The sequence below is a fragment of the Lissotriton helveticus genome, chromosome 10 (genome assembly GCF_964261635.1).
Source record: "Lissotriton helveticus chromosome 10, aLisHel1.1, whole genome shotgun sequence".
NCBI classification, from domain to species: Eukaryota; Metazoa; Chordata; class Amphibia; order Caudata; family Salamandridae; genus Lissotriton; species Lissotriton helveticus.
This window is the reverse complement of record NC_136071.1, coordinates 141125095-141152145: the sequence shown is the minus strand read 5'-3', so window position 1 is coordinate 141152145 and position 27051 is coordinate 141125095. Positions and strand designations below refer to the sequence as shown.

At 43.7% G+C, this 27051-nt stretch overlaps 1 protein-coding gene across 1 annotated transcript in view; it reads left to right on the top strand.

The window, feature by feature from the left end:
• The window catches only part of INTS1 (integrator complex subunit 1), a 526883-nt gene that overhangs the window by 272345 nt on the left and 227487 nt on the right, over positions 1 to 27051 (top strand). The window contains 3 exon segments of the mRNA XM_078664951.1: positions 12095 to 12199; positions 12739 to 12906; positions 21871 to 21982. Coding sequence (XP_078521077.1) covers positions 12095 to 12199; positions 12739 to 12906; positions 21871 to 21982 — 385 coding nt within the window.

The following is a 27051-nucleotide window of genomic DNA, read 5'->3' as shown; positions in this document are numbered from 1 at the left end:
TGACCTTTCTTTGATTATTCCTCTTTATACATTGTGTTGTCATTTGAACATCAGTATTCATTCAAAAGTGTGTTCAAACAAAATTCTTTTTCAAAATAAACTGCTATTTAGTAGCACACAGATACATTGAACTGTGGTCTTTATATCTGTAAATTCATGTTTTGAAATCAATCATCAGTATTGGCATCTTTTTATTGTTATACAGTATTTGGCTCAGCCTTACTGATTAGAGCCGGCCCTATTTGTTACCAGTCTTCCAGATGAAGGCAAAGTTCAGGGGCGGGGGGCGCACAAGGCTGGGTTCAGGCAGGCCAGCACACAGGGCCATCCAGCTCAGAGGCAGTCCCTTGTGGCGGTTCCTCCTAGAGCCCAGCAGCAGCAGCAGGCCCCCCTCAAGTCAGGAACACAGAGAGAACAACTTTCATGGGGTCACAGCCCCTTCTTTTATACACACTTTTCCTTTGTTCATCCAGCACAGGGCTGGGGGAAAACCTGATGCAACTGGTTTGGGGGAGCTTTGAAGCACTTTGTTGTGCTCAGCTCCTCTCCCCTTTGTCAGGTGGGAGCTAGGTGCTCAGACGCACCACAGGGGGTGGAGCCAGCATTGTGGAGGGAAGGCACAATCCTATTCAGGTCCCAGGTGCAACTCCTCCCTCTCATCTACATGCAGATCTCCCTATTCACCACCGGGCAGTCCCATCCTGGCTCCTGGAGCCAGGCACACCATCCTGCCCCTGTCAATCACAAGCCAGACATGCACTCCACATCAGGCAGGCAGACACACAGCACACAGAAATGCCAACTTCTAAAAGTGGCACTTCTCCACCAGTCACAATAAATCTGCGCACACCATTGCGCAGCATTTATTCTCACGAGTTCACACATACTAAACTCGCCCCTGCACTCCTCTCATATCAGGAATTACCATGGAAACATATATCCCCCATGCATTCCTATGGGAGGGCAGACCAATCTCACCACACACACTCGGAGTGCGCACACACTTTACACTGTGGGACACAGTGCTAAAGTGCGCTGAGGCCAAAAACAACTAATATTAGGTCACATTAAAAGGCAAAAGTTTAGGGGTGAACCTGCCAAAAGGGCCAAGTCCAACACATACAGACACAGTGTGGCACACATCCTGTGTGCTATACCCACAGATACTGCATGGAATATATATAAATCACCCCTACTGCAGGCCTTACAGCCCTAAGGCAGGGTGCCTTATATTACATGTGAGTGCATATCTGCATGAACAGATATGCCCCTGTGATGTATATTTTTATTCCTAGACATTGCAAGTGAACAGGGAAGCCATCTTAAGTACATATGCTCAGTCAGCACTGGTCATTACGAGTTACCCAGATACATGATGGCTTCGCTGAAACCTATGGTGTTTGGTATCAAACACCTTGACTTAATCCATACTGATCCCAGTATTGTATTAATTATGGCAGGCACCCAGAATGGACATATGGGGTGGTGTCCCCTGAAACCTACTAGTCCTTTAGTGTGTTGGCCTACTGGCATTGTCCAGCCTGTCACCATAGATGATTTTCTGACCCCTGTAGGTGAGAGCCCACGCCCGCTGAGGCCAGGAACAATGCCTGCTCTGGTGGAAGGTGTTCAGACTTCCTCCTTGAATGTCTAGTGATTTAGCATATCAAGGCCAGGGTCATCAAAGCCCCCTGCAGCCTTTAATATGAAACCCCAGCTCCCCCAGTCCTGTTAGATGCCACCTGCTGCCCTGAGGCCCATTTGGCACCCGAACAAGCGGGAAATTCGCTGTTGCACCAACAGGCTAGTCACACCCCTAAGGGGGGCTAACTGATGTGCTCCACGAAAGAAGACCACCATCTTGTTTTTGCCGGAATTAGGAACTCTTGGACAGGGTTATGTCCACTCCACAAGTGGTCGTATAGGGGATGTAGTGACCCCAAGGGTAAATAGCCGATTGGCTACTACACTTCACTCCCCTTAACACACACAAATTCAGTATTTAGGTGGCCCCTTATTGCCAGGATCTCAGATTCGCGTGACTAAAGAAGGACAAAGAAGAGCCGATGAATGCAAGAAGAGAAGACTAGCTGTGGACTTGGCAGCAGATCCTGCGTTCCTGACTCGTCCTGCAACTGTACATCCTCCAAAAGCCTCAGAGTGTTGCCAGCACTTAGCAAACTAACCAGCATCTCCCTTGAAGTGGAGGAGCCACTTTCCTGCAAGCAGCGACCGCATTTTCGGTTCACCGATCTGCTGAACACCAGGTCCACTGACACAGCAGCCGCCCAGTAGGAGGTCATGGTGCTACAGTATGTCCGATCCATCTCCCTTCCAAGTTTGGAGACACCAGGACCCCCCACCACTAATACCTGGAGTACCTGATCCCTTGCAGCAGCCAAGGCTTGTTCAGTGTCCAGCTCGGACACCAAAACTGCCAAGACCGATGTACCAGCAAGGGACGTCAGCACCAGGGCAGCCATCATCGAGTGTGGCCCTGCTGTCCTGTTTAGTTCCCATCTCCAGGTCGACCTAACAAGCGAGAGCCTCCGACGTAAGCGACCCGCTGGACAAAACACATCTGCGCTGGAGCCCCAAAGCCCAAGTCCGAGCCTACTGATGATGCATCCTTACCCCAGAGATCCTCAAGGACCAAGCCTTCTGTGGGTTCCGACTGACTTTCCCCCACATGCACCATTTTTCTGTTATAAATTTACTCCATAGACTTGAGCTGTAGTGTTCGAGCCGACCTATGCGACCAGCACCTCTGCACCTGGACACACCTGGGGAGGTAAACCAAAACTGCTGATGGTTCTAGGGACCTTGGCCCCTACTTACCTTAAGTCCAGAAGCACAACCCTGCACCTCGATTGCAAGTACCCCTGTGCAGTGTATGATTCTCCCAGAAGATAACAATACCGTGTATGAGGCTCATGCCTCAAATCTGACAGCTGTATTTTCTGTATTCCTGAAAATCACTAAACTGCTAAGTACTTACCTAAACTCATAGATGTTGGTGTCTGAATTAATATAAAAAGCTTGTACTTTGCTCCAAGTACTTCAATCTCCTGTCGCAGGGAAGTGCCCAGTCTGGTATGGTATATTGCATACACTTTCCCTCCCGTACCATTGATTCCAATTGTTCTAGAAAAATTCTGAATGCCAATGATCTTCATTGCTCCAAGGTGTCCTCAGCAGCTATGATTCTCACACCTACTCCAATTGTCTAAACACCAGTAAGTCAAAATTCCCCTGAACAGGAACACTCTAACCATGCAAAAGAGAAGTTCTTTCCCCCAAGTCCTGGGGACATTCAGTTGACAGTATGGTTCCTGAAATAACCTAACGTGAGCACCTAAATCTACAGAAGGCTACATTATGTATCTTGAAGGAAGCACGGAGACCAACCACTAGAAAATGTTGTGCTTTATTTGAAAGAGGGACATATGACATTGTCCTAGTCCAATAACGAAACACATCTCAGAAAATGTAGTGGGCAAGATACAAACACTCACAGTGCATAAACCTTACATTTCCATACAAAGGATAAGATAATAACGAGGACTCACCCAAAAATCTTACCAAGGCCATCTCACCTTTTCACATTTATTTCTTGATTTTGAGTTTTATATAGCGCTGGCTAGACCCGAAGGTATCCGAGCGCTTTACAAAGGGTTCCACAAAGTTACAAAATTACATCAGTTACCAGTTACATCAGTTTCTATAAAAACATGTCAAGAGCGTAAAGACAAGATAAATGGAGCTTAGAAGAGAGGGGGTAGAGTAAAGGGGTAGGAGGGAAATAGGGTGGAGAGACAAGGTAGAGTCTGCCCAAAGTCCGGCTGGGTAGGTGACGGCCGAGGGGGAAGCCCACAGCCCATCTCCTCTATAGCTATTAGGTAGCTCCATCGGGCATTGGCCAAATAGCTAGGTCTCAATGGAAAAACATTTAAAAAGCATAGGGGATGAAAAAATGGAGCATAGAAGGGGAAAGGGGGTAGGGTAAAGGGGTGGGAGGGAGAAGGCGAGACGAAGGAGGGTCTGCGCAAAGTCTGGCTGGGTAGGTGACGGCCAAGGGGGCCATCTCCTGTATAGCTATCAGGTAGCTCCACCGGGCATCGTCCAAAAAAACTAGGTCTAGCGCATAACATAAGGATTGTTACAAATTCAATACAGGAGTTATTAACGAGCATGAAAAACAAGATCCACAGAAAAGAGAGGGGGGGGGAAAGCAACAGGCTTGGGAGAGCAGGGAGTCCACGGGAGGGAGTCCGCAGTGGACAAAGATGCGAGACATACGTTGAGTAGGTGATGGTCACAGCGGTGTGCCAGACAACAACGCAGGGAATAGAATAGGGCTGCAGCGCTTTGAATCAATCCTGGTGGCAGCGCTCGTTGTCAACGGAGTCTGGACGTTTTCAACCGAGCAAAACAATGTCTCCTCGTCCTCCCTAGACTTCCTTTTTAGAGTCGGGCTCCATACTTGGCAGTTTCTTCAAGTAGTTGACGTCGGTATCTTTAAGAAGAAGCTTTTCAAATAGGCCACACTTGTTGCATTAGTAGTGGTCTCCCACATGCTTGTGCTTCCCATCACATAAGACACGCTATCAATAACCTGGCTTCCCCCCCCGTTAGAAAAATCCAAACATCCTGTTTAAAAATGCAATAAAATATTTGATTGCGAACGATTCTGGTCTGCTAGGACTTTTCTAAGGTATACAAATATCTGCATCGTAATTCTTTACACACTGAGTTTGAGGCCCTCCACCTTGACACCTACTCCCTTCCAGGATATGAATGACAAAAAATGTTAGTGATCGCCTGTAACAAAGCAGTTGACTGTTGCTTTCTTTTAACCCTAAAAGCAAAGCACTGTTATCAGCATGATGCTTCTCTATGCTCTGTTTACATAGCTCGCTATGCTGGTGATCGGCCAGCTTGGAAGTGTGCGAAGTTTTGGCAGATAATAGTTTATCTGGAATCACAGTCTTTGGAAGTTAAGGAGCTCAGATTTGTAGGAGCCTTCTACATTTACAGAGAATTAGTTTAACCCCCTCTCTCTATATACCCCCATCCCCTCCAGTCTCGTATCGCCTCTAACACGTTCCCGTGGTGTACAAGATCAGGCATGCATAACCTCCCACGCTTGCTCAAATGTTCCTTCGCATTGTTTTCACAAGCCTGGAAGAGAGTGCATTGCGTCAGTAAGAAAGGCCCCTCGGTACCTATCCCAAATGGACTGTTTCAAGGAAACCGCTTTCTGCCACATCTCGCGCTTGCTCCAGTTGTTACGACCCAGGGCAGCTCTCTCTCTCTGATCAGTATTGTAGCTTCCCTCGTCTTGTTTCCCCAGTTACATCGGAGCATGAACAGATGATTTAATACTGTATTTAAGCTGTCTCCCATATGATTGTCCCAATTTTCAGTGCAGTACAGCATTTACTAATTTAATTTCTTTTGTCTTCGCTTTGGTAGTTGTAAATTAATTTTTATTTACAATTTCGTTTTGATAGTTGTTGGAGGCGCTTACAGCCAGATTCATCATCGGCATGTTTTGCGAGTCTGTAATAGCGAATAATAAGGAATCGCTATTACAGACTCGCAAAACGGGATTCAATATTTATTGCGATTCCTACAGCTTCCTTATTTGCGATTAGCTAATTGCTAATCGCAAATAAGGAATAACTCCCCATTCATTCCTATGGGCCTATAGGCCCATACGAATGAATGGGAACACATATCAATGTGCGAATCGCTGTTAGCGATTCGCATTTTGATTTTGCGATTTCAAGGGTGCAGGGACGTCCAATGGACACCCTGTTGCACCCCTGAAATGACATTGGGTGCTGGTGTTACGCACACACACGTCCTTGGGACATGTGTGTGTGTAACATACAACTTAGAAAAATGCACTTAAGTGCATTTTTCTAAGTTTACGCAATTTACCACGAGGTTTGACTTCGCGGTAAATAGCGGCCAAAATTTGCGAATTCGCAATTTTTAAATGTTTCATGAATTGCATTTAAGGAATCTCAAATAGAGATTCCTTAAATGCAATTCCTCGCAAATATGCGATTTCGCAATTAGCGATTTTTGCATTTGGGATGATGAATCCCAAATGCAAGAATTGCGCTCGCAAAGTGCCAGATTCTGAGAATCTGGCCCTTTGCGAGACGATTTTTCGTTCATGAATCTAGCTGTTAGTGGTTGACTATGCTGCCCTCCAAGTTTTAGTAGTGTGTTTTTTGTTACCTAATTCGCAGAACAGGCAAACAAGAAATGTGTGGCCTCTGCTGTAACTGACAAAGGAATTTGTGTGGAACAGGCAGACAGACCCCCTTCACTACACACTTATTATTTGTATCCTTATGTTTTTTCCAAATGCACTTTTTCTGCAAATTAAAGGTGGCCCGTCAACTTTCCTTTCACAGAACGGGAGATTGTATGGCGCATTTGGGGCAAGTGTTATTATTGCAAGACGCCCAATCGTTTCCGTCACGTGGGGCAGTGGCAGTGGGGTGGGAGGGTGCGGTGTTGAGGTTGGAGGGTCATGGGGAGATTCTAAGGATGCTGAAGCGGCAAAATCTGGGGACAACTGGTGCTTGGCAGTTTAAGAATAACTTGCAGTTGTAGAGAAGCCGAAATATACGCTCTTCGTTTTGACGGACGTGTGTGTTGGTGTGCCGTTTCTCTTCAAGGGATTTAACCAGGATGCCCCTTGCTGTATTTCTTAGGTTTCGTGATTCATACGTAACCTTTTTCGTCCTAGCCCAGAGATAGCCAGCTTCGTATATATTAAATAAAAAATGAATGAATGAAAAAAAATACTAGCAGACACATAGAGTGGCTTTGGAGCAGCCCTCTTTATTCATTGCTCTCTTCAAGTGTCAAATAACATTTTGCTTCTACCTACGGAGCGGCCAACATGGGGTAATTCATGGTCAGCTCACTTAAGTCCTTGGCTCTCTTGCACTGTGGGCGATGCATTTTGCCTCAACACGTGCACATCTGCCTAAAAAGATGTACGATTTAGGGCCAGGATAGATGCGCCAATAAATTACTTTAAACTGCTTCCCTCCATACAGGGCTTTAAGTTGGATGAAAAAAAGGGATCTCTCAAAGGGGCGTGGCCGAAGTAATTAGAGCGTGGCTTAAAACACAGTAGCTAAAAATCGGTGCTTAGCATTGTGTGCTGCCCGACTAGTATTTTGCTGCTTCTGTCATTGCATCCATATATATAATACAACAAGTAACATTTCACCTACAACAAGCAAGGCCTATTGGCTTTGTCAATGGTTGTTAGGATCATAAGATAAAAAAAACAACTATGTCTTTGTTGTTTATAATTTTGAGAATGCTTCAGTTCTAAAAAGATGAGACTTTGCAAGAACTATAACCAGTGTCTTTGAAGTTACATTAAAGGCAGTAAAGGGTGGTACTACTGCAGAGTTACGATGTTTTTGTATTCATCGAAGCAACTGCTGGTGCTCAGGGCCTGGCCCACTGAAAACCCTGCCTCCATTCTTTATCGTTTTTATATTTAGGTTTCGCCTAAGTGAAAGCTGCGCACTGCGCAGCTTTTTCACGCAGGTGAAAACCTTATGAGAACAATATGTGGCTTTGGAATACGCCCTCTGTTCCATTGGCTAGCTCCATAAATGGAGGCTAGCCATTGGAACAGAGATCTGTCCGTCATGGCCGGACCAGATTCGTGGGCGTTTCCGCGATTTCTTCCCTCTCCACCCTTTTCTGATCGTCATCGCGGCGGTGGGTGTGTGCTATTTTTTTTTTTTCGTGTCGGCCTGTTTTGTTCTTTTTAGAAGTGTCTGTTGCTGGAGTTGGCTGCAATATTTAAGTTCCCACGAAGCGGGTGCAGCGCCGAGGTTGCCGCAGCCTAGGAGGACGGTCGGGCGCAGCGCTGCGCGGAAGCCTCAGCTCTGGGCTATAATAAGCCACCATTTCCCGACGTGCCGAGTGTACAGAACAAAGGGGGCTCGGAGAGGAGGGCTGAGGCGAGGGAGGAGGGCCGAGGCGAGGGCGGGAGCGACCACTCTGTCGAGAGAGGGAGGCAGTCGTGAGCCCGCAGAGGCTCGCCTCAGCCGCCTCTTATCCCCTCGCACGGCTCGGGACATGCTTAATCGATTGTCTCGCATTCAAAGCGCCGTCCGCGCCGCCGAAACAAAGTGGCAATTACACATTCAAATGGCGGGCGCCCTCCTCAGGCGGGGGGCGGCGCGCGGGAGGGGCTTTTTTACCTCAGCCGGCTGCGCAGGAGCTGCGGAGCAGGGGTGTCCTGGGCCCGAATACGAGCAAGTACAAGGGCTTTCTCCTCCCGGCCCAGGGATGGAATAAAAACAGCTGGTTTTAGGGTACAGTGCCATTGCACCTGCCGAATCAATGCAGTACACGCGTGGGAGCGCAACGGAAGGAACCCGGGGTGTTTGAGTAAAGCCTGTGCAATTTAAGAAACTGAAGATACGTACATTTTGCACCAGATTACTGTTTTTGTAATAATTGGCAACCATCCTAAATTCCAGAGAGCATGCCGACCCTGGGCCCTCACATACATACCTATGAGACACTAAGCACTACATAAAAAAGTGCAGTGTCCGCGTCTACCCAAGATTCTACGCAATACTTATAGTTAAGGACGTCCACTGCCGTCATATTTGTAGCGCGAACCTCACACGCCTCTCCCAGCACTTACTACACAGGCCCAGCACTTACTACGCGGCAAAACTACAAACCACGCCCTATTAACTAGCACTACAAAAACAAGGTGTAGCGAAGCGGTGTGCGGCCTCCGTAAGTCTATGAAGCGCTATACAAGTTCTACAGTGGGATATGTTACTGTGAGTGGTGAGACTTGGACGAACATTCTCGCTAGCACCTAGAAGCATTTCAAGTATACAGTGTTCACTGTACAAAATCAGTAACAAGTAAATTGTTTTGTTTAGTGCTGGCTTGTGACCAAGGGGTCCCATAAATGCCAATGAGCTTACTAAATTTTAGTCAATCTTGAATTGTTAACATTGTTAGCTGATGATAGTATCCATGCCCATGTTACTTTTCCCAATTTGCCAACCGTGGGTCACCGCTGCAACCAGCGGTAAGCGTGTAACTCATTGAGTTTCCCAGCGCCTAACAGGCAGCATTCTTTTATGTCCCTCCACTGTTGCTCCAATTGACTAAATTAAGTAGCTACGAGGTCAAAACTAGTTGCCCTGTGTTACTTTATTTGCGTTTTTTCAACTAGGGTTATTTGTGAGCAGCAAAGTGCTGCAAATTTTTCACACTTTGGCACACCAGGGCTTTTGTTTTCGCCCTCTTCGCACTGTCGCCCCCTCCATACACGCACAGTGCTTGAAATTTAGAAGTGCAGGCGCCCACTGACTCACGGCACCAGTTTGCTACTAAAATGTGCTTGTACTATGACCTTACCTGCTGAGAAGCGCCGGTACTCCTTATCCTCGGTACCTTCACACGGACCCAACTGACAGGGTGCATGAATTGAACGTATCGAAACACCCGCCATTGCAGCGTAGCCATTTTCCAGCGGGCGAGAAGTGCTTTAAAACGCTTAAATATTTAGCATGCATAAAACCAGCAAAACTACCGCATCATGCTCTGTATATAAAATTAATATCCCAAAAAATTATCCGAAATATAATAAACATATATTATTGATACCTGTTACATTCTAGGGAAAGTTTATTTTGGAGGACTTGAGGTTTGGGTATCTGTTGCCAACCAGTAGGGTTGAATATATTCTGCACATTAGGAGGCAACCCATACATAGCAGTAACAGCATCAGCAAGGCTTCTGGCCTGGATCATTTCCAATCATGGACTTTTTTTAACGTTCTCAACTGTGGGCCGAGGGGGGCGGGCCAGACTGCATATAAAATAGCAAGATGGATAAATTCAGTCATTCATCCATCCAGTGTCAACAAATCCAGTGCCGTTATACTGCGGGGTAAAACACGTACTTATTACCTGTTCTTTTGGATGCGTTGGCACCACCGGATTGCGAAGACTGTAGCGCTTTGTGCACGTCACTATGATTTCTTTTCTAGTTACAAATTTACTTACTTACTTACTTACTCCTAGTTACAGTAAGTACATTTTAACATACATGCCAACACTTTCTGAGAGAAAAGAGGGAGATTAAAAAAAAAAAATGATCAGGCATAGAGAAAGAAAAAAAATGCGGTGCACTACCCTTCAGGAGCTGGATCCTGGCACTGCATACTCCGTGTCACATAAGATAGACCCTGAAGGAGAAGATTATCGAGGAATCGGGAGACCAGCCTTGAAATCGGTAGTTTCCCGTCGGAATCGGGAGGATTGACATGCATGTGTTAAGGAGCAAGCGCAAAACAGAGATACTGCAGTTCTTAGTCACGCAGCGGCCACAAAATATTCACAAGCTTATCACCGCTATACCTCACTTTCTATACCCCGAACACTTGGAGCTGCATTTTCCAGCAGCTCACAGAATAGACGTTTACATGCATATTTATGTATTAGGCCCTGCAGAGTATTCTTATTCGTCTAATACGCACCAGTGCAGGGGTTTCAAAACACACCACAGGCATGGAAGTGGCACTTGAACCCGCAGCCAGCACGTTGGCCACGAACGCGAGCGGCCTGCGCTGTCTGCACAGAGCGCGCGCCGACGCCTCCCGCGCGGCGCCGTGTTGAGGTTTGGGTATCTGTTGCCAACCAGCAGGGTTGAATATATTCTGCACATTAGGAGGCAACCCATACATAGCAGTAACAGCATCAGCAAGGCTTCTTCAGGTAAACGATTTTGTGTTTTTTCATACTTTTCTGTGTAAAGTAAAACACATCAATGTTTTACACATAATTCAAAGAAGTTAGAAAAGACCATTTGTCAAAAGCAATACCAAAAGCTCAAACTTTAACAAAGGCGAAACCATTGCATTGTAAATGCTTGTTCAGTCTTGTGTGTTAAAAACATATATTTGCAGAACGGTTCAAAGCCAATAGTTCTTTTTCTGTGAATCATTAAGAATCCTCCTTTTCTGTTCTGTGCTTCAAAGCTAAATTATGGTTTCAATGCATGCTCCTAATACACTTGTCCGCTAAGAAGCACCCGTACTGTCTTATTACAATTATTTGCAATGGTGAATTCTTTTTATTGTAATTAAAAATGCTTATTGGAAGTATATAGCCACCATGTTTTGCCTCAGCATGACATCTTTAATTTTTTGCACCATGTGGCATGTGTAGGCAATATCAAACAAGCATTTGCAATGCAGTAAGTCTCGCATTTACGAGCCTTTGAGCAATTGGCATTGTAAATGGCAATGCCTTTTATTTATGTGTTGGTTTTCAAAACATAAATTAAAAATGCATTGCCATTTACAATGCCAATAGCTTAAACTGTCGCAAATGCGAGACCTATTGCATTGCAAATGCTTGTTGTGATTATGGTCAACATCTTACAGGGGCTCGCCTATGTTGAGTTCCACCCGGACGGAAATACCAGTTTGAAATATTGTATTTGGTTGCCTCGTTGTTTAAGCTCAAAGTTTAAAGAAAACAAAGACACTTCTGGATCCGGCCACAAGATGGCAGAATTGTGCAAAGCATGTGAATCTAGAAGCGTTGCAAGTTACAAAACCAACAAACGCAGGAAAGTAACTAGTTTAATGTGCAGGTTGAGTGATGCGAATAAGTCGGGCAATGGAGATGGTCTTAGAAACAGGTGTTTGGAAGCAAACTGATAAATCATATCCAAGTTTAGCAAGGAGATGTGGCATAGCAGCTACAGCTGCCAACTTTGGAACTGAGGAACCAGGGTCCAATCCCTGGCTCGGCACAACATCCGGTGATTCTGAGTAAATCATTTACTTTACCCGCGAATAAAAAAAATGTGAAACTAGTTTGGTTCTCCTGTAAAGTTATGTGGTGCGCAGTTTGCACTATATAAAACTAAATAAAAATCGGATGTTATTTAGGCTAGTGCTTTTTAGTAATAGTGGCTTTACCAAATATTAATATTTGAAACTAATTCTACCCCTTTCAGTTATGATTGCTTTTTCATTTGTTTTATGATTTTACTACAGGCCATTCACATGGAGACTGACCCTCAAACCATCAGTGCCTACCTGATCTATCTTTCGCAGCACGCTCCAATTGAAGATCAGGGTCAGCATAATGACCTCACTCTGGTGAGAAAAATATGACTTGAGTATTTTGTCCAAGAACTGTTTTTTTACAAAGTATTTCAAGCATTGATTTCCGAAGAGCTCCACAAGTGTCTTGATATAGTTTAATCCCTTTGTAGATCCACAGGCAGTACTAAATATTGTTGCTTCCACAAACCTATTCAATCACTGATTGTAGATTTGCAAAATTTACAAAATTAATACAGTCCCCATTGATCACTGAAATTCATCAGATCTCATTGTCTGATCTTCCCTTTCAAAAATATCAATAATGAACTAGACCGTTTTTTGTTAATTGTATTCCAACGTCCTTGAAAAACCCTGTAAACTTGATTCTGTTATGGATACAGTGTACTAGAAAAAGCATATTGTCTTTAAATTGTTCTGTGTTGTGCTCATTCCAGCTGCTAGATGAAGCCCATTCTTTCCACTCACACAAACACGAGCAGACACACATGACCCACATACAAACTTGATATCTTAAAGGATGGCAGATCATATCTACCTTATTACTAGAGCCTCTATTTGTTTTATCACTGCAGGATGTGGCCAGATTAATAGTGGAACGATCAACTATCATGAATCACCTCTTCTCCAAGTTAACCTACTGTCCCGAATCTGATGCTGTGCTGGCCGCCCTATTGTCCATCTTCTCAAAATATGTGAGACGTATGCGCAAGAGTAAGGAGGGTGATGACGTTTACAGCTGGGTAGGTATGACTGCTCTCGCATCCTTGAATCCTGGTATGTTTCTTGTTTTTTATTTTAAAAAGAAGTCTGTAGGGTTCTTCTCTCTGAAATGTGTTTGGTTCAATTCACTCTAATTGGGTTTCATTAATAGTTGATAAAAGTCTGTGTTGGTGTTCAACTAACTCCTAACGATGCACAACAAAACGCTTTTTACATCTTCGATCTCGTGGTTAATCAAACGATTTTCCAAGCCAACTCCACCCAGATTAACCTAGCATTAGTGGGGAGGGTACAGTCATGAATATCTTTGTGAAGACTATTTTCTTTAAGGGGACAAAGTCTGTTTCTAGTCTCCACCATATAAAGAATATTGGAATGCTGAGAAGCAGGCATTCTCACTTGGATCTGATAACAAAAGATTTTGTTTTTTACTTCAGTCGTGTTTTTGCGACTAACTTCATTTTCTACAAAACACCACTTTTCCGGCTATTGCTTGGATATTTAGGTAGTTCCCCACTGGAAAACAATAAACAACTGTAAGGGGTGGTGACTCCCATCTACTTATACCACAGTCTTGTGGTGTTTGTTAGAATTCCCTTGTGCAGTGTGACTTCAATATAGATTCACACATTGTGCATAATTCCTTTATCTAGCAGTTCCCCCGTGGACTCGAGTTTTGTATTGTTTTGAAACTTAATCAATTTAAGTGTCAACTCCAGGTGAGTTCTGAATTGCTGAATATGCTGCTGATTTGTGTAGGTGGTGTTAGGTATGCTGCAATTACCAAGAGTGATCCTAAATAGCAAAGTAGTGGAGACGTCTGTTGGCTAGATACACCAGATATAGTAAGAAGGCCATTTCTTGATCAGTTTCTGAACTTATCAAGAGGTTACAACCTCAGCACCATTAACAAACATTGAATCTTTTGTACTTCATCTTGATCAACCCTCATTACTGATTTGAATGCAATCTTCTGGAAGGTTCAAATGCCATATTGGAATACCTCATAAAATAGATATTATGTTTTGGGTGGTCAGGTTAACCTAGAGAATAATCTGTCTGTTGCTGCAAAGAAAGTCAGACCTGCAGGACATCAGATGGGAGATTATTGTAATAGATTCAGGTGCCATACTTGATTTGCCTTATTGATTTTCCTCGCACTTGTAGATTATTGTTGTTCCTGAATTACATAATTTCTTCAGTGTGAGTCTGGTCTGCGGCATCGGTTATATGGTTTACAAGAATTGCTTTCACCAGTATTTCCAAAGTGCATAGCCCAGGAAAGTTGAATATGGGTGCCTGGATTTGGTAATTGTGCCATTTTGTCTTAATGCTACTATGCAAATGAGGCTGCCTACAATTATTTTCAAGCTTCAGAAAGCTGGCGAGTGACCTCTGCTAGAAGCTTCCACTCACAATATCCTGTGAAGTGCCTGTTTGCACTTTTTCAGTGAAGCTCCCACTGCTGAGCGCTATGCCCCCCTTGACAACACAATCAACACTGTTTCACCATGTTTCTTGATGTGAAACATGCTGGTTGTCTTGTCTTCCTGGATCCAATGGCATATTGACATAATGTTGTATTTTAAATTTTGTGCTAGACAAATATCATAGCTAAAATATCGATTACCACAAAATCGTGCGATTAAGTATACGTGGGTATAGCTTTAGTTCTTCCAGAATCGAATCCACAAATTGGGGCCCTCAATAAATATGGACAGCACCCAGTTCAATTAAAACAAATTCTGAAATCCAGAGGAAATACCCTAGTGAACTAAGTCATTGGTGTCAATGTATTTGTTTCTTGTTTGTTTTCCCCAACTTCTTTTATGCCACACTGAAAACACAAAATGTAAGAAATTATAAAGCTATACATATTTTTGTGGGAGGAGTGATGCAAGACATTAAGTCATGAGCATTCACTATGATTCGATCTTTCAGTCACTGATGTCTCGAATCCAGTGTTCCTAATTGATCACTTATATTTGTGTTACGTATGGCTGTCATAGAGAGCCTCTATCCTTTATTTCCCTTTCTGAAATTCATACGTCCTTGCTATGAAATCACACCATTTGATAAAAAAAACTGGTTATCAACTGTTGTGACATCCTAAGAGTGAGAGGATGCCTATGATGAAGCATGACACGATAATGTGTGTGAGGCATCCTCTTCCACTAAGAATGGCCTTCTTGTTTTGAAGGGTCCAACATGACCTGTAGTTAGTAGCTTCTGATCCCAATCTTGGGCTCCAACTCTGTGTGCTTGTTAGGCAAACCACTTCCTTTGCGGTTAATGTGACATCATAAAAGGCCTTCCAGGCCATGTGACGGGGATCTCTGAGAGCCTGTCAGCGCAGCTCTGCTTGTCTACTTTGATTGACAGCAGAAAGCACAGCTGCAGGAAGGGAAAGGAAGGCACATAGTGAAAGAGGGTCTTCGTCGCTATAGTATTGTTTTCTTCTTAACTCGGTCTATTCATAATATTTAGTAGCAGTAGCGTCTGCTACTGATCGGGAAAGGTGGGGCGGGGCTGAGGGGGAAGGGGTGCGTGACGGAACGAAATAGCAAAAAAAATAAAACCACTTACCTGGGCCAGCCGCTGCCTCTTCTCCGTCCTCTTGTTCCTGTCTTCGCCAACTGTAGGAAGGAGAAGGAAGCACCCGGGCTCCCAGGCTCCCCATAGCCAATCCGGACGCTGCAATGCAGTGTTGTGATTTTTCTCAGCGCTGAACCACAGCACTCAGACTGGGCTGGGGATGCTTTGCATGGTCCTCAACAGGCTGTGTAAAGAAAGCTTGGTGGGGAACATGCAAAGTGCGCAGGACTGTTTGGCCGGCCCGAGAAGGCCGGCAAACCAGTTATACGTACTTAACTGCTTGCCTGCGGCAGGAATTCCAGCCCGGTGCTGGACATTCCAATTGCGGGCGTGGTGGTAACGGAACCATTCCTTCATCAGCACAGCCCAACCGTGACTCATGACGGAATGGTTCCATCACGAGCATGGAAGGGGTTAAGAAGTGCAAACCACTCTCCCTGCTCTGGCCAGCCCCGCCCCTCCCTGAACGCCAGTGACTGACTTCAGTAGGAAAAATAAAATGAATAATAACGATAATGACTGTACCTCCCAATGCTTGAAGCTAGAGTGTGGTCTGTTTAACAGCTGCAAAATGCAGTGTCCTCACTGGCTTGTGACATGGCGTAGAAACTGTCTTTTGTGGTTCTGCTGTATAGCGGTAGGCTGTGTCCTTGTACGTCTAGTGTGACGTACTTCATACGATGAGTATTGTAGGTTATTCTGATTCTGGTGCGCATGCAGGACTTTGTGATTACAGTGTGTTTGGCATGTTAAAAATCACTATGTTTACACAGCTTTTTTCATATATAAATTCCGGTGCACATGAATTACTTTTACATTTACATCGTATGGCACAGCTCTCGGGCCGCAGCACATGGACGACTCCTTGGGACGATTACGAAGTTCACACCCAGGGTGACACAAACCTTGACCATTATTTCGTTGGGGGCATCTTCTGTGAATGGTACCATAGTCTACTACAAGGCCATTCATAAAGCAGCCATATTCCACACGGTGGACTTGCAAGTCCACCAAGAGAAAGCCGATTTTGTCATTGAGACATTGTCTAAGTCAGAGCTGAAGGTACAATTTCTGCCAATAATAAAGACTATGCCCATGTCCGCCCCAGAGGCACCCAGGGAACCCGTTAAAGCAAGGGCTCGGAACAACAAGGGTAGAGAAGAAGTATAAACCTTCCCACAATGACCCTGTGTAAAACAGGAACCTTGTCTGGCTCGACTCCCTGATGATGCACACCTCCCACAAGTGGGCTTAAACCAAACGGGGATGCCCTTCTGCTTGATAAGGAGAGCAAAATGCTGGATGCAGTTGGAAAGCGGGTAGCTGTAGGGGCGGTTACCATCTGCTGCTGCAGAGCAAATTTCGTGGGACCCATCTCCCAGTATGAGAGGGCCCTATGGGAAGAAGTGCAGAAGATGGCCAAATATTTCCCAAAAGTATTCAGAAAGATGAGGGAAGAGATGGAGTCTGAGGGCAAGACCATTGCCAATGCCACCATTCGTTGTGCTCTAGATGCTGCAGACATATCCTCCGGGAGGAATTGGGTGTTTACCACCTTCCTCGTAATTAGACACCATGCCTGGTTCCGTGTTTTAGGTTTTACGCCAGAGGTCCAACATCATCTCCTCAACTTGCCCTTTAATGAGGGCCATCTATTAGAAGCCCTGGTTGTTGAAATGAGGATAAAAATGGAGACCAATATCACCAAACTTAAAGGTTGCCCTTAAAATCTTGGTGTCCAAAGTAAATTTAAAAGATCACTGTTGACATTATTGGAAGAAATCAATTAGACATTTGACTGAAAATAAACCTGCTTGTCAACCTTCATACAAACAGGCAGTCGCTTTACCACTACGTGCTAATGCTCGAGGGCCAGAGTGTGTACCGTTTACCAGCTGCAAAAATTAGTGTCCATACTTGTTCATGTGGAATCTGGCAAGGAAGCAGTCTTTCATGGTTCTTCAGTACAGCGCTAAATTGTATCATCTTATGTCTTTTTTAAAAAAAAAACTTTTTTATTGAGAATTTTGTGTTTTTATACAGGCCAGTAGAAGAAACAAAGCAGTACATTATACAATAATAGAAAGCGAGAGAGTTAAGATATTCACACACTATCAAATAATACAGCATGTATAGCTCATCCCATAATTAGGTATAATCAAATACCATAGACTAGCTCATAAATGTTTTACTCTTTAGACCAGTTCATCAACGGTGTCCATATTTTCAACTCCATACTCTTTTTCTTCCTCCCCTTGGTCTTATATATAGCCAGCTCAAGGTTATATTTAGCAAGTAATCCTGCCCGCCAGGTCTCAAAGGAAGGGGGAGAGATGGGATGTATGACGTTACAACGCAGGCTATTACAACGCCTGCCTTTACAACGCAGTTTTTACATCGCAAACCTTTACAACGCATAGCGCTTAGAGGTGCTGGATAGTGAAAAGTTTAATTTTCTATTCCAACTCCAGTCCCCGTGGACACTAGGGAAGGTGTTGGATAGAAAATTAAACGTATTCCCTATCCTAGAGCGCCCCCCAGCGCAATGCGTTGTAATGGTTTGCGTTGTAATGACCGCGTTGTAATGGTAGTGCGTTGTAAAAGTTTCGTTGTAAAGGTTGTTCACCGGAGAGATGCTAATCCTTTCCCGAGTAATGCAAGAGCGGATAACTGCCATACAAATAAATAAAATGTGTTTTCTTTCTATGGGCATTACTTCGGATGTTACCCCAATCAGGACTAATTTCCTGTAATGGAGACTGCCGATTGCAAAACAATAGTCAAACATTTTTCAATAGAAGAAAATAATTCCTTTAATTTTGAACATGAGAAAAACATATGTTTTGCATCTGCGGCGATCTCTCCACATCTACTACAAGATGTTCCCACCGACGCCTGCCATTTCGAGATTTGACTGGGGGTATAATAAAGATAAAAAATTACCATATAATGTTGTGATCTAGAGCGCCATGTAATTTGATTGAATCAGCTAAATTAACAGATTCCAATTCCAATTTTGTAGCCCACTTTCTTTCAACTATCTCCAAATCATCAAGACAAGTTTCCTGCAACAGTTTATAATACAGACCAATTAGGGTTTTCTTGTATAGGCTATCCACAATAGGAATTCTAATTAAGGTGATTTTAATTTATTAATGTAGCTGTGAATTTGCAGGTAATTAAAGTAGTCAGAGCCAGGAAGATTGTATTTCTCCTGTAGAGCCTTAAAAGACAATAAAGACCCATTAGAAATTATATCGGCAAGCCAGCAGATACCCTTCAGGCGCCATCTAGGCATCACATTATCTCGCCATATTGATGGTAACAAGTGTGAAGCATCAAAAGGTGTGTATAATGTTACATTCGGCATTCCTATCTGACGTTTGAATAATCTCCACACCTTGTATGCTGATTTTAAAACCTTGAATCTCGTCTTTTTAAAATAACTGGGCTCAATTATTTTTGTTAGAGCAGCTCTGCACTCCTTTCCCAAAGCAAATTCATATATAGAAGGGGAATGACCCGGAGCTAGTCTTGCTTTATCCCCAATCACTAGTGGTCCCATATACTGTAAAGCCGCAGCCAAGTAGTAATACAAAAAATAGGGAATGCCCCACCCTCCTCTTTCTTTGGATAAAATCATTTTTTTATATGCTTGTCTATGTCGTTTATAGCTCCATAAGAACCTAGCCGACATTTTCTCTAACTCTTTAAAGCAACTGAGAGGGAATTCTAAAAGTATAGCTCGAAACATATATAACAAGCATTGAAAATGCAATAGGTCTCGCAATAGAAAAGTTTGACCTTTTGGTGTTGCAAATGTAAATTTTTCTTTTTTTGTTTATATTTTTTCAATAATAAAAGTATTAATTTTGTTTTTTGTAAAGTGAATAGTTATAAATCTACCAAATGTTACATTTTATGCAGAATGATAAAGCTAGCTTTATAATTTATTCCCCAAAAGGATAATGCAGCAGGGAAGAAATCTCCAACATGTCACTACTAGCGGCGTCATGTGACGTCATGCACACTTTGACCACATCCAGGTAGTAGGGTTGATCTGCTGAAAGGAACAGAGGTAAAGAAATAAGGAAGGAAAATAAATGACATTTTTAAAAAAATGAAGAAAAATAAGGAAAAAAATAATTCACGATGGACACAAATAAAATAAAGAAATGAAAATCGAAAAGGACAAAAGGAACTACAGAAATAGACAAAATAAGCTATTGAGGATGAGCGATGTAAAAGAATGATTGGGAGGCAAACAGAAAATAAATATAGACATTGCAGATAAGATAGCTCAGAGGACGAAAGCACTGATTGCGGAGAGCTGTCTAAAACTTTAAAGTCACATCTTGGAGTCCTCGTGGGTCAAATTAGTCTTAGCTTCTTCCGAGGTGGATAAACAGCACAACATTGAGGAGCAGAACTACAAACATTCTATTCCAACAGCGCTAAATCGTTATGTAAACATGATGCACAGACCCGGACTTGTAGAGGAATACAGCCAGCTCGGTTGGGAGAAACATTGCAGAGCGAAGCATTCGAGCTAAGACTGCAGAAGAGAAACAGATGGGCTGCAACAGTCACGGAGAGACGGCATGAAATAAACAAGCAAAAGTGACGTGAAACTCATCACGATCATGAACAAAGGAGGGTGGGGGGGGCGGGAAGAAGGGGAAATGGAAAATTAAACTGATGAGGAGGGAATGCGTGGGGGGATGAAGAGCAACACGGTGGGTGGAGGGCTGCTAAAATGCAGATCGCTTAAGCACGCGAAGAAAAACAAGTTAAAAGAAAAGGAGACACGGCCTGCCGGCCGTGAAACTGAAAGCACGGCCGGCCGTGAAAGCCTTTGATGCAGCAGGGGGCGGAGCGGGAAGAGCTTACAGCCGTGTGTAGACCAAGCAATCAAATGCGCTCATAAGGTTCACGTACTTGCAGTCCACGCATACACTCTGCATAGAGTTTGAAAGCACAAATAAAAGTAAATAAACGAGATGTAATACTAGAATGGGGAAAGAAAGGGAGTGATGGGGAGCGAAGGAGAGAACAGGGAAAAGAACAAGTTAAAAGAAAAGGAGACACGGCCGGCCGGCCGTGAAACTGAAAGCACGGTCGGCCGTGAAAGCCTTTGATGCAGCAGGGGGCGGAGCGGGAAGAGCTGCTGGCGGCACCAAGCTGGGCAACAGATGGCTGGCGATTTGATGCTGTGCACGCGCATTTTAACTCATTGCGCTTGCGCATTGAGCTAAAAGCGCACATGCACTTCATCAAATCGCCAGTCTGGTTAAACTCTGTTTAAGCCCCTATAGTCTCGCTCCGCTCATTGCGCATGCGCATTGACAGGCGAGACCTAAAAACTTAGGAAGGACCACCATTTTTAAAATATTGGCCCAACCAGTTAGTGAAAAATGAAGGTGGTCTATTCTTTCCAACATTGAGTTCATTTTTTTTAGGACTGAATTAAAGTTAATACTTGTAATACCAGACAATGAGGTGCCAATTTTGATACCTATCATCTTATGTCTAATGTGACGATGTCATATAAGGAGAGATGAGTATTGCTGTTCCCATCATTCTGATCCCAATGCACAGGGAGCTCCTTGTATTTACAGTGCGTTTGACATCTTACAAATTACAGTTTACTCACATTGGTGGTGTTCTAGTTTCTTTTCTGGGTGCAAATGCAATGCTTTTATATTTGCAGCTTAATCGATGTGTTCCAATTCACTTCCTGCCCATAAGTGAATTATATTTTGAAGTTCTGAGATTTCATTAGGTCCATTGATCACATTGTTGAACAGCAAGATGAGACTTGCATTGTGGTGAGCCATCTTCAGAGTTAGTTATCAGATCAGTCCATGTCTGAGTTACTGACTATTAAAAGCTCCTTTGGGAGAAGCATCTGCAAATATTAATGCAAATTACCACAAATATTTGTTATTGGTAGAGTTTGCCAGTCGCAAATAATTTCATACCTACACCAGGTTAAAAAAAACTCCCATGCCAAATATTTCTAGCTGATGCCTTTGTGGTAGAAAAAGCCACAAAAATTAGTCTTCCCGTGGCACATTTGTCTTTCGCTGTAATGCTGGTTTTTCTATTTGCCAAGATATTTGTTTTCAGGGTCTTGTTCGCACCTTTCTATTAGGTATTTATCTTATTTCTATCTAGTTTAGTTGAGGCTCAGTTCCATTTTTTCGAGCCCTAGTGCTTTCTCTGTTAACAGGTGAATAGTTACACAATTTATATGTATATTTAGCTTCCTATGCTAATCATCTACATGATGAGATTTGCTAGCATGGAGCATTTATAGGAAAAATAAACATTTCTCATAGTTATGATATTCTTGCTTCTTATCTTGTTTGTTCTCATATTGTTTGCAGTCAGAGTCTCAAGATCAGGTGTTCCTTCGCTGGACCAGTGGGGAAGCAGCCACCATGCACATCCTAGTTGTACATGCTATGGTCATTCTGCTTACACTTGGACCTCCTCAAGGTAAGAAGTACTTTTAGATTGGATAACATGAAGGGATAATTTTCTGGAAAACAATTGACAAGCCCATTCCAATGTGTGTTTAATGCAGTATCCATAGGTTGTGAAAAATCAAGTAAATTAAATTGTTTATTTGGTTGTGTCTTTAACACCTTAGGAGCTTCGTAAACAAACCTCCCCAGTGCTGCGCTGTCCATTATCCAGTGCTGAACTGGACGTCCAGCGGTCGCACGCAGCACTGGGGAGGTAGTGCCCGTGACGACCGTTGGCCGACGGCAGCACCTAAAGGGTTAAAACACATGCAAGTGTCAAGCTATGCCTTACCTTAAGCACACCAGTGGGTTAACTAATTCCATGGCTAAGGCATTTCTGGACAGTATGGCTGCTCTCCAGATTACACAGAAAGGCTTTGTGCCTACGCATGAAAAGGGCCATCTTCTTGACGGTGTTTTCAGCAATGATAATAGACTGGAAGTAGGGACTCCATTACCTCTTACCTGGACAGACCACTATCTAATACCTATTCAGTGGACCCCAGCTACGCCATCTCAGCCCTCTCTTCGCACCACCCTTTTTGGAAGAGATTGGTCCAAAGTCTCCCCAGACCAATGGGCCAATTTACTTTCGGCCGCCCCTCCCCAAAGGGCAACAGACCCTGCAGTGCAATATGAGAATTACATCAAATGGCTGTGCACAGCCCTGGACTCTATTGCACCTATCAAAGCCCTTAAAGAAAAAACTAAGTCCAAGGAATCACCTTGGTACACTCTTGAACTTAAAGAACTAAAAAGGGCATGCAGAAGATCTGAAAGAAACTGGAGGATTTCTCGTAGTAAGATAGACAAAACAACACACCTTGAGGCCATTAAAAAATATAAATTAGAAATTAGACGATCCAAAATTTTATACTTCGAGGAAAATTTTTTAACTGCCTCCAACTCTTCTAGAGAAATCTTTCAGATAGCAAAATTCCTGGTTGATGTCCCCCTGGTTCCTGCTGACCCAAGCACAGCTCAGGCCCGCTGCGAAAGTCAAGCTGAGTATTTCTATAGTAAAATACAAAAAATTGCCTCAGCTTTTAGCTCACCTAATCTATCCCAGGATATGGGAGCCAGCTCATCTAATGTCACGACTCCAACATTAAATGAGTTTCCACTGCTGGATGAGAACTCCCTTGGGACTATTATGATGAAAATGAAATCAGGATCTCCTACAGACCCTGCCCCTCCCTATCAGTTAGTACAAATTGAGCACATTGTCAAACCTGTTATCCTCAATATACTAAACTCATCCATTTCCACAGGTTCTGTACCCACCGCATGGAAATGTGCACAGGTCAGGGCTTTGCTGAAGAAACCCACCCTGGATCCAGGTAATATGGTCAACTATCGGCCTATTTCCCTCCTTCCGTGGATCAGCAAACTCTTAGAAAAACATGTCAACTCATCTATTACCCAATTTTTAGAGAACCATCATCTTCTCCACGATTCCCAAGCGGGCTTTCGCCCAAAATTGGGAACTGAGGCGGCCCTCCTGGCGGTAACTGAGCTGGCCAGGAAGCAAATGGATCAAGGCGGCACTACAGCAATTATGTTCCTCGACCTTAGTGCCGCCTTCGATACCGTTAATACCAGCATTCTTCTTCACCGCCTCAATCGGATGGGAATCTCTGGGAAGGCCTTGCATTGGCTCCAGTCATTCCTGGAAAATCGATCCTTCAGGGTAGTTGAGGGTACCATTCACTCACAAGTCTGGCCCTTGGATCAAGGTGTACCTCAGGGCTCTTCATTGAGCCCTACCCTTTTTAATATTTACATGCAACCGTTAGCTGACATAGTGCACTCTTTCGGCCTTGATATAATCACCTACGCCGATGATACACAATTAGTGGTATCTATGAACCAGGCAGACTCTTCCTCATCCAACTTAAGTAACTGTTTGGTAGCGGTAGCTCAGTGGATGGCCACCTCGCATTTAAAATTAAACGGCGAGAAAACTGAGCTCATGGTGTTGGGCAATTCAACCATTCCCAGCCCTCTGTCAGATTGGCCACCGTGCATGGGTCCCATACCCCAACCAAAGTGCCACATAAAGAGCCTAGGCATTTGGCTAGACTCCAATCTCAGCTTTATGCAGCAAGCTACCACTCTCTCTGCCACATGCTTTGGACTAATGCGTATGCTGAGAAAAGTGTTGCCCCTTCTCCCCTTTGAAGCCCGCAGAATAATGGTTCAAGCCATTATTCTGTCCCGCCTAGACTACGGGAACTCGTTATATCTAGGTGCCCCCGCATTTACAATAAAAAAACTACAGGTGACCCAGAACGCTGTAGCCCGCCTCCTGTTGGGCCTCAACAAACGAGAGTCAGCCACCACTGCCTTGAAGAAACTGCACTGGCTCCCTGTTAAGGCCAGAGTGCTGTTTAAATCTCTTTGTCTTATGCACAAAGCTATGTGGAAGAATGCCCCCACTATGATTTGTTCTTTGGCAATACCCTATCTCCCTCACAGATCCCTAAGATCCAGCACTGCCTTTCTGGCTACTGTTAGCAAAATCAGACGGACCAGATGGGGCGGACGCTCCTTTTCTTGGAATGCCGCGAAAGAATGGAACTCTCTGCCCACCTCCCTTCGCAGTGAGCCTAGTCTTTTAAAATTTCGGAAGGATCTGAAAACTTATCTGTTCATTTAATCCCTTCCCTTTTAGTATGACGGTACTTAGCGCTACGAGGCCTCCGGGTTGTTTGCGCTTTATAAAACCCGATTAATAATAATAATAATAATAACTCTTAAGACTTTTAAATAAACTGGTACCATGAATTATTGTTGGAAGAAGGTGGCGTGGTTAACATTTTTAATGTTCTAAAATAGGCCTTAATAAATTGAGCATCTTTACACATTGGGTGTAATTTCAAAATGAATAGTCAAAGTAATTTCAAATACCAGGAATATTTAACTTCTTATACAGCGCTTAATAGATTAATTTCAAATAAACGAAAAATGTGTAAGGATGTTACCAATATAGAAGGAGGAGCTAAGATGGCCAGCTCTGGTCAAAGTAGAGGTAGTTGGTATACTCCAGTCTGAATCCAACGATCTCAGAAATGACCCATCTTTTGTCAACCTTATTATGAACAAGTATGATTTTCTTAAGTAATTTCAAGCAATAAAAGCACTTTGACAGTAAAGTTGACACTTAATTAAACATGTACAAATCTACAATTGTTTTTGTTTTCAGGTTTTTAAAAAGTTCCACTGGGGATGGGAAAGGACCTAATTCAACTCACCAATGATTATCAAGATATATACGTCTTCTCTGAATTTGAATTTAAAAAGCTTATATAGCGCATCGTACACCATTACGGTTTCTTGGCGCTTTAACGGCTTGCAATAACACAAAAATGGACCATTTAGAGTGGGAAGGCCTGAGCAAACAGAAAGGTTTTCAGGTCCTTACGAAAAACAGAATATTGTTTAGAGCTTCGGAGGTGGTCCGGCAGGGAGTTCCAGAATACCGGGGCTAGGAAGGAAAAATTAGAGCCTCCCCATTTTTTCCTGGTGAAGCGAGGAACTTGTAGGAGGGACCGATCCGACGAACGAAGTTGTCTGACGGGAACGTAGTTGGTTAGAAGTGATGAAATGAAGGCCGGGGCCGTTCCCTGTCGTGCCTGAAAGACCATGCACCCCATCTTAAAAAGTGAGCGTTGCCGGACAGGCAGCCAGTGTAGTTCCTTCAAAAGAGGTGTAGAATGATGGAACCGGGGAAGGCCATACACCAGCCGGGCTGCTTGGTTCTGCACAAGCTGAAGTTTGCGGAGGCTGTATGCCGGAATGCCGTTGTAAAGGGCATTGGCATAGTCTAGCCGGGAGATGACCAGGGCAGACATAATGAGTTTGAGTGCCAACGGGGAAAAGAAACGGGAAACAGTACGGATAGTTCGGAGCATAAGAAAACAAGAAGAGACAACAGCAGCAACCTGTGAATGAAGGGTGAGCTGGTGATTAATTTTTATACCCAATGTTTTTACCGTAGAAGAAGGAAGGGGAGGGGTACCAAGAGTGAGGGGCCAAAAGGAAGAGTTCCATGGACTGGAGGAGCCACCAGTAAGCACCAACTCGGTTTTATCCGGATTGAGCTTCAGATGATTGTGGCTCATCCAGTCCCTGATAAAAATCATAATAGACTGAAAATTGGAAATAGCGTGAGGGGAAGAAGAAAGGTCGAAGACCAGCTGGAGGTCATCCGCATAGTTGTACACAGCGACCACCAGCTGTTGAAGTGCAAAGATCAAAGGATAGATGTAAAGATTGAACAATAGAGGAGAAAGAGAGGAACCTCTCCCCTTAACCCTAACACTTTGGGCTTCCCGGGTGTAAGCTTCTGACATTTAATACCCACATACTCTCAGAAGCATCTCATGCATGGCTAGAGTTATACGTCAGGTGCTGGGTCACCACTCAGTCATACTAGCAACCAGGTGTTGTTGGCATGCATGTTGAAGTCCACTTATTTAGAATGGGTCAGTTTAGGCAGTGACTGCACATAAAGATTAAACATATGTGATGATAGAGCCATGCACTGTGCTTAATGAAGTGGTAAATGGACAAAACCAAACTGATAGCGTAACTCCAACTTAAAAAGACAAGATCCTAGACAAGTATGCATTAGCAGTCCCTGCTGAATTCAGTTGACCCAGTAGAGTATACTGGTTGGTGGATCAAAAGCCATGAAAGATCCAGGCATGGTGAACTGCTGCTTGAGTATTGTTAAAAGCCAGCATAAGAACCATTAACAGTTGACTTCATGATTTACCAGCAGTGTAGGAAAGAGGTATAGCCGGAAAATTCTTGATAACATTTAACTCAGCGACTAATGCCAATTCTAAGTATGAATCCTTGCTCAATAAAGGAATTAATTGCTAATCTTAGTGAAATGAGATCGGAGCTGTGACGCTGTTTTAAAACTGATATTGGACAGGACTGTGTTGGTTCCCCAAATTTCAAAAGAATCCGAACTCTGTACAAGTCTTCTTCAGTGAAAGTTTCCCGAAAAAGGGGACCATAAACTTGTGT